The sequence below is a fragment of the Pocillopora verrucosa genome, chromosome 13, assembly GCF_036669915.1.
Source record: "Pocillopora verrucosa isolate sample1 chromosome 13, ASM3666991v2, whole genome shotgun sequence".
In the NCBI taxonomy this organism is placed as follows: Eukaryota; Metazoa; Cnidaria; class Anthozoa; order Scleractinia; family Pocilloporidae; genus Pocillopora; species Pocillopora verrucosa.
The window spans coordinates 2,361,011-2,369,617 of record NC_089324.1 but is presented as its reverse complement, the minus strand read 5'-3'; the positions used below and the strand labels follow the sequence as shown (position 1 = coordinate 2,369,617).

Genomic DNA, 8,607 nt, shown 5'->3' with positions numbered 1-8,607 from the left:
AATGTAAGATTATCTAGCGAGCCAAACGAAGGGTGATGAAATTATCCACCTTAGATTCAAAGGCATCACAACCAATCAAAGCTCTTGTTACATTTATTTGGCCAACTGTAATTTTTCCTTTTCTTTTCCCTTCTCAGGCCTCGGTTTGTCCGCCATACTTCGAAGTCTTGATTACAACCAGTACTTGAAGGTGCTGTTTTCGTATTTGGACCCAGTCCTTATCAATAAAGAGCGTAGCAGGTTTGTGAGGTGTTGGCACGCAGAGACTGACGGTTGGGCAGCATCGACATTCCACAGTAACTGCGATGGGAGGGGACCCACAGTGACCATCATCAAAGTTAACAGTTATATCTTTGGTGGATACACTGACGTGTCCTGGACCAGCAGTGAGTAAAAATAAAGCAAACATCTCTAACATGTAGAACAGATAACAAATCGATTAGTTGTGGACTTTTCTAGTAGCAGTGAGTTCATCTTAGAAACAGAAAATATCACATTAACAATTGCGATCCCAAAGTAGATTAACTCGTAAATAGCCTGAAAACGCGTTTGAAACGGGTTTTAACTCAAAGTCTTGTTTCGGATTTGATTTTTGATTAGAGTCTGGTTTTGATTTGATTTGATTCTGACAGCTCCATTTCGTGTCATTTCCCCGTGTTTCGCTGTATCCATTATTCATATTGGAGAGCTGAGACGAAGGATGTTTAATTAATGCTCTCTTTAGATCATATGTTGCCTTTGAACAACACTACGGACCATATCTCGAGTGCTTTTTTTGAAAAGTGAAAATATGCTCCCGAGTTCTTTGAAATTTTCTCTGACAAATTTAACTGTTCGGTTCTAGTTCGGCAAATAAAAAAAATTAATTTTTTTATGGTTATCATCATGTATTTTTTTCTCATTCGCTTAGTTTCTAATGCTCCTAAATCTTTTCATTTTAGGTCCCTGTGCTTCTTCTTCAGCCAGCAAAGCTTTTGTTTTCTCTCTTTACAACGTCAAAGGATACAATCCTGTGAAGCTGACACAATATCAAAACCAGCAATACGCAATGTACAGATGTTCCTCTTACGGACCCACTTTTGGTGCAGGACACGATATCTACATATCACATGACGCAAAAAACAATCAACACTCTTATACTGAATGCGGCCAGACGTACAAAAACCCCACGGGTTATTCAGGTGAAAACTGTGGATTTTTCACAGGAAGTCTTCATTTTACTCCATCTGACATTGAGGTTTTTTTCGAAATAACAAACTAAACACTGAAAACTATGCTGTCTAAGTAAGTATTAAGTAAGTATTGTAACAATTGAGTTAATAGAGTTAGTGCCTCCTCACACAAGGCCCGGTCAACAGAACTTGCTCTGTATTCTCTCAGTGCTTAGTCGCTTATTTTCGTATTTAAAAAAAGCGCTCTGATAGGTGGGAAATCAATAGTTTATTGTACCGATACATATAATTTTAGTTACAAAAGTAACAGACTGCACTTTCTATTCGTTTACTAGCGTGATAAACTACCCAATATGTTAGTAGAACACTCAAAATGTTCGTAGATTGTGAGCAGTGAAAGAGTATTTACAAACTTTTCTCTCGTTCTTCCAACATCCTGTGCAGTTTGTTAAGCCAATGAACCGATAGAAAGAGCAGTCTGTTGTAAAAAGACAGCGCATTTTAGGCTGGCAAGGTTTAGGGCGCCTCCATTGGAACATCATGTTGTGGAGCATTCTAAATATCAGATCAAACCCTTTCCCCATTATAGATGAGGAATTTTTAGCGCGCACTGCCGTTGTACGCACCGCCGTCATTTGCGTCGCACGTGCGTTTTCAGTTGCATCGTTGTTGAAAAGAGTAGATATGGAAATGTTACCAGTTAAGTAATATCAATTTTTTTTAACTTCCTATAACTTAGATTATGTTATATGGGCATCATTTTAATCATAAAGCAATGATTTTTTAGTGTTAAAATATATATTGTTGTAGCTTGGGTGTTGCACCGCAAGATAGAGGACTGCTCCTAGCGAAAGTGGCACTTGAGTAACTTCCCCGGGCCTCACTCGGTTACTCGTGATCGTGACACGTCCCCAGGCCTGATCAGAACAAAAATTGAACAGCGGGATGATCAGTTGTAGTAATTTCTGTCTAGTTACTTCAATTTCTGTCTCATGTCTCAGTTTCTGTTCTTATGATTTAAATGTTGTTCTCTTGGTCCAATTTTGGTTCTGATCAGTGGATTAAATTTCTCTGAGTTGTGTTCTTAATTCTTAAATTCTCTTCAACCCGGGTTTTCTTTCATTTTTGCCCATGAAAGGGGGTATAGGACACATCAGTTTTAAATAAAGTTTGGTTGTTCCGTAAAGATCGAGGAATAAATTCGGCATTCTGGTGATATACAGACATACTGAATTATCCAAAAACGGGTAGTCTAGCCAAAAATCACTTTTGGTTTGTGGCGACACAAAGAGAGAGAAGTGTTCTTATAATTCAAATGTTGTTCTCTTGGTTCAGTTGTGGATCTGATAGGTGACTTTCAGCGTCAGCTAAATTCCTTTGCGTTTTTTTTCTAAATTCTAAAATTCTCTTCTGTCGGTTTAGTTTCAGTTCTGATGAGAAGAAATGGAAATTGTTAGCTCTTTATAGCGAAATTTGAAAGAAAACATTGGCGCTGATCACCCCTCATAGTACAAAGCCGTGGTTGGATTTCATGTTCCTTCTTTCTCAATTCATACGATGCTTTACCATAACAAAAATCCATTAGGAAATAACAAGAATATAATCATGCAACCCCAATATCAAGAACATGTCGCCCAAGGTTCAACTTCTTTTTTAATCTCATTAAAAAAAAAACGGTATGTAGTTTTAAGGGGGGTTAGAGGTGGATAGAGACATATAAAGTCAGTTCCAGTCTCCAAGACAGTAAAGACATGCGAAAGGGCGAGCAAACCACAAACGGCGGTTGTGGTTCTCAGGAAAACAGCTGAGCGCCATTTATCGCAGGCGATTCCAGAGCCTGCTACAGGCTGAGAGATAAGGAGATTTGAGATTTGCTTTTAGCCTTACCTAGCCCCGATATTTAACATATGTTAAACTTACCACGAAAAAAAAACTTCAGTTTGTATAGAAACACTTTGTCGGACGGTTGATTCTTTTGAGATGTGATGTCATCCATGAAGGAAGCCTTTTAACAAGGCCTATGAATGAAATTTCGACCTCACTTGTTCTTGATTTATCAAGCACGTCTGAACCTTAGGTCGATATCGAGTTATACAAAGAATTGGTCAAATATGATTTAAAACTTATTTGAACATCAACTTTATATCTGATCATAACTGTGCCTGTCAGAAATCAACTTTAATCCTTTGAATGTTAATAAAACTAAGTTCACCACTCGATTACTTTCATTGTGTTTTATTTCACCGTATGAAGATAACCTTCGGTCTCAGTTTTCAACGACTGATTGATGCACAATAGTATTAGAGCGATGAACCCAAAGTAAAATGTTCGCACGTGCACATCGCGCGCCAGATCCAACGAGTAGTTTTACCTTGGCAAAATGTCCTGTTTCTGAGCTTTTCCCGCGCTTTTGAGCACCTCCACATTTTCCCGCGCTTACTTACTGCTTTGTTATTTCCCTCTCTTTTTCCCAATTTCACCCATTCAATGTTTCCTAGCGCCAATCAACAGCTGTATATTTTCCCATGTTCGTCATTTATCACCTATTCCTTAGCAATCGTATTATTCTGCACTTGCGCTGTAGTAGCACGCCACTTTGCTTTACCAAAAATATGAGCTCGCGAAAGATTTTTTGTTTCCTGCTTTATGGCAACCATTACACGCTAATTTCATACCATAACCGCCAAAGATTTATTATCATTGCGAAGATCAAACAAAACGAACGGATGCAGCTGAAAGAGTCGTAACTACCATAAAATCTGTTGATGTCATAGTTATCTGACTATGAAGTCTAAACAAGTACTGACTGAGTATAGTAACAATAAACTTACATCCTAGCATCATTATGCATATTCTCCATACTATATATTAAAGTTCACACGGCAACCAGGTGGACAATCAGACATAGTTTGAAGCTACACTGGTTTGCAGATTTAATGAATGTAACCGAAGAAGTTACAATTCATAGACCCAACGTTTCGACACTCCTGTCTAGTGCCTTCATCAGGGGTGACTTCATCACCCCTGATGAAGGCACTAGACAGGAGTGTCGAAACGTTGGGTCTATGAATTGTAACTTCTTCGGTTACATTCATTAAATCTGCAAACCAGTGTAGCTTCAAACTATGTCTGATTCTCCATACTGTTTTCTATACATTTCCCTAGGTGCTCATAAGGAGAATTTGTTTATCAATCAATAGCCTCTTTATTTTTTATGATCATTTGTTTTATTCTTATAACCTAAATGTGTGATTCCGGGGTGATAATATGAGGAGTAATTTTATGCTGGTCACTCCTAGGGGTAAACAAAACTTTCTCTGTTTCTGCGATCTCATCACACCGCCGGTGAGATGAGATCCCAGAAACATCATAAAATTTGCGGAGGAAAGAGTGGCTCTTTCCTTCGATCTTTTTATATACATAGCTGATTTAGCTCAGTTACCACGATTTTCGGTTTCTTAAAGTTGCAATTAGAGTGATCACCATGATTTTTTTTCACGGGAGAAGTTCGTTTTGCTCTTACTGGCACCGTAGTATTTTCTGAAAAAAGCAACTTTACAATCATCCATACCGTGTTCAAGAGATCTGTTTATGAACAGAAGCAACAGCACACGAAATCATGGTAGTACTGCGCATACTTGAACTCTGTTGTCAAATAAAAAAATTTTTGCGCATTTGTCAAAAGAGAGAGAAAAAAAAAATCTTAATTAAGGTTTTTGAACTGCAGGATTTCCGGTCCAAAGTTCAATCATCTGAATCAATGAGAAATTCTATACAACAACTTGGCTTGCCCCAAATAAGTAGACACTCTTGCAGGAACCTTCTGTGAAAGTTGAACTGACTGTGAACAGGAAAATATCAGCTGTCTAATTCTTCTTCAGAAATATTTCCAGCAATGAAACTTGTTTTACATGCCTGGGAATATAAAAATTGGAAACAAGTCTATTTTTAGCGTTTTTCCTAATAACATACGCACATTGAAGACGTCAGTAACACGACAAAAAATAATGAATTAATTTTCCATCAGTCTTGGTGTGTTTGGTTCGTAAGGAAGGTTTAGAATTAATTTTTGTTTTCAGATCAGAGACACTTTGAATTGAAATTTTGTATAAGCTACGCGTCCTGGAAAGCGTAAGGCAAACGCTATTAAATAAAGGAAGTAATATTTTCGATGACGGTTCGAGACAATTTTGTCAAAATGATCTCAAATCTCTATACTACTCACATGTTATGGGAATAATTTGCCGAAATTATCTTATGAAATAATTATCAGATATATATATAGATATATGTCTATGCCTCTAATAGAATTATCAAAGCGGTCGTCAACATATTTTTTCATAGTTTGTTTTTATCAAATCGTTATTGTTAGAAATTGTCTTGTAGACATCAATAACATTTCCTTCTCTCTCTTCATTAAATATTCCCATATCAATGTGTTATACAATTTTACGATTTTTGGATAGGAACCTGGCTGTAAACACCCCTATATAACATTCCACTTCTCTTTTTTAGCTGTATCCTAAATTCAGATTGAACAGTTATATCTATGAGATGAAAAGCATTGATATCAACCCATTTATTGTTTGTATTTTCAATATTAACGAATCAGTCGTTTCACGTGAATGCTACCTGCACGAACACCAAAACATCATACGTTTGCACTTGTCACCCCGGATACATTGGAGATGGACGCGACTGCACAGGTACTTGGTGCCTTTATTTTGTAATCATTTTAACCATCAAGACTTAATGTATAGGCTGACAGGACAGAACAACTTTTCCCTGTTACAATTTTCTTTTTATGTTTATGATTTTACAGATCTCAACGAGTATAAGGGAAATCATATCATTGTCACGTGAATTCTACCTGTACGAACAACAACGGATCCTATATTTGTGAATGCCACCCTGGGTTTAATGGAAATGGCCAAAACTGCACAGGTGAATTTAATCTCTTTGCTATAATATTTAGAATACTCCTGTCACACGGTGTTCAGTTGAAGGTCTCTTTATTCTTCTCTTTCTTACATACAACTTATTACCTCGGGACTAGCTCTAATCTCACGATGAAGGTGTGGGTAACCCTTATAAAGGTGACGCTTACTGAGCTGTCAATTTCTAACCTTCGTTATACTTTAACACTCAACTAGCGGATCATGTTAAGCGACGCAGAGCGGAGTTCGTATACTAAGTAGGTACCTTCGAGATGTTTACGCTTCAAAAATCCAAGGTCTACTTTAAATTTCTTAGTCTTACGGTCAAGTTCGGGCAAAAGAAAACGGGATTGACTATATAAATATTATAATAAACTTATACTGACAGAATTAAAATCATATTTGAGGAGATATCCTAAGAGAGAATAGTCCTCGAAGACTGTTACATAACGACAGAATAAACAGAAAATTCGGAGAAGAAAGGGCGTACCCAAGGTACCCCCCTTAAAAGAGCTACGTGCTATTCGTGTAAGTTACTTGATTATAGATTCAGTGCAGAGGATGAAAAGTACTGCATGTTTACACCTTAAGTCGCCTCTAAGAAGAAGAGGTATCGAGCGTGCTAAATTATACCTGTAAGATAAGACAGCCAAAAGGAATAAGAAATGATCAACTGGCTTATTACAATTTTTACTGAATGGCTTATGGTAATATATTATTTCCATTCATTTTCAACGTTTAAATAAGTCAAAAAACATCCATAATGAAAATTCTTGCTTGATGCCAATTTTGTCCTTTAACATTCCTGCTCGACTCTAACCTGAAGATTTTGGGATGGCCACCGTCGGCCATATTAATAGTTTGTCATACGTGAAAGATACTGTTGTACCTTAAGTTTACCTAGAGCTGTCCTTTAATGCGCTGTCTGCGAAAGAAGGAGTTCAAATTCAGATCCTTCTGAATTCATTTGGATCTCCAATATCACTGTTTTAGCCTCTTCGAGGGATTATATCCTACACAAGTACTACTTGACCCCTTAATTAATGCATATCGTCATTTTTCTTGTTAGGTACAAGTTTCACCACTGATTGGCAAGCTGCCAGAATTATATGACGTTAGGAAAAATCTTGTACCATTGTTTTTAATAGTCTTAGTCTTTTTGCAATTTTCATTTCACTTTGTAGCCGATTCTTGCTATCATTATAAAACCCTGAGTGAAGCCAATCGAAAGATAAGTTGCATAACACATTACGATTCAAAGTTGTGTAACCGCCAACTCCCTGAGGGATGGTACCGTTTTGTGGGAGCTGTAGGAAGAAAATTGCCAACAACACGTGCGGTAGCATATAGATGTGGTACAGACTGGTCAGGCTGGTTGGATGGTGCTCATCCCACAGAGGAAGATGATGAAGTTCGCAGGACGTTCCGCTTTAGTATCGTCCACTAAGACTCCGCTTTACAAATACTCAACAAAGATTTCTTTTTAAAACTGTGGATCCTACTTCATCTACAAACTTCATCATCCGCCAGGTTGTGTTTCACGCTACTGTGGTAAAGACTGAATACGAAGTAAATTTACGTTGCGCAGCACGAGGACTCATCGTGATAACTCGCTCCGTAGGTACATGTGTATAAGGTTTTTAACATGTGACGTAGTTAACCTTTCATCTCTATCTTAAACATTATCGGCAGGTACAGACTGAATGTGAAGCAAATTTAATTCACGTAATGACAGGATATATAAATCGATTCGTAAGTACATGTACATCAGGGATTTAACATGTAACGTACTTTACTTTCAGCAAATTTAATTCACGTAATGACAGGATATATAAATCGATTCGTAAGTACATGTACATCAGGGATTTAACATGTAACGTACTTTACTTTCAGCATGATCATTGACACTGCTGTCAGATTTTCACGCTGCTGACGAAGTGTTCAATTATGCCGTCAAATGAAGAACGTTTAGTTGCAAGTAAAGAAAAAACATATACCTAATATCAACAAGGACCAGGTTGATCATAAACTCATAGTTTTGAAGGTTTTTGTTCGTTTGTGCGTTTTGTTTCTTTTTTTGTGTTTTGGTTTTTGTTTGTTTGATTTTTTCTTCTTCCGCGATAACTATTTTCCGTACTTGCAATGTATTTTTGCGCAGGTCAAAAAGGTGATAAACTTCTTAATTATTGACGTAAGAAAAAAACAAAAAGGAAAGAGTATCAAAATAGTATCTAATAGCCACGAAAATGACGCACAAATTTGACGTAGTTATTGTGCTTTAGTATTTAAAAGCGTTGAATCAAATTCTAGACACTTGTAAGGAAAAATCAAATGACTTTAACCAGTCGCAATGGTCACAAATGGTTCGACATAACCACACAAAAATACAAGTATTTAGAGCCTTGATGAGTTGAAGACAAGTCTTTAGAGCTTTTACAGATAAAAGTAGGTTGTAAACAACTTTTTTCACCATGTAAATCTCAGGCAATATTTAGTCT

At 37.1% G+C, this 8,607-nt stretch overlaps 1 protein-coding gene across 1 annotated transcript in view; it reads left to right on the top strand.

Annotated features, from left to right (window-relative positions):
* LOC136277817 (uncharacterized) overlaps positions 1-1,261 on the top strand; it is a 30,603-nt gene extending 29,342 nt beyond the window's left edge. The window contains exons 4-5 of the mRNA XM_066160537.1: positions 138-386; positions 942-1,261. Coding sequence (XP_066016634.1) covers positions 138-386; positions 942-1,261 — 569 coding nt within the window. The remainder of the gene's footprint in view (positions 1-137; positions 387-941) is intronic.
* Positions 1,262-8,607: the final 7,346 nt, after the last annotated feature.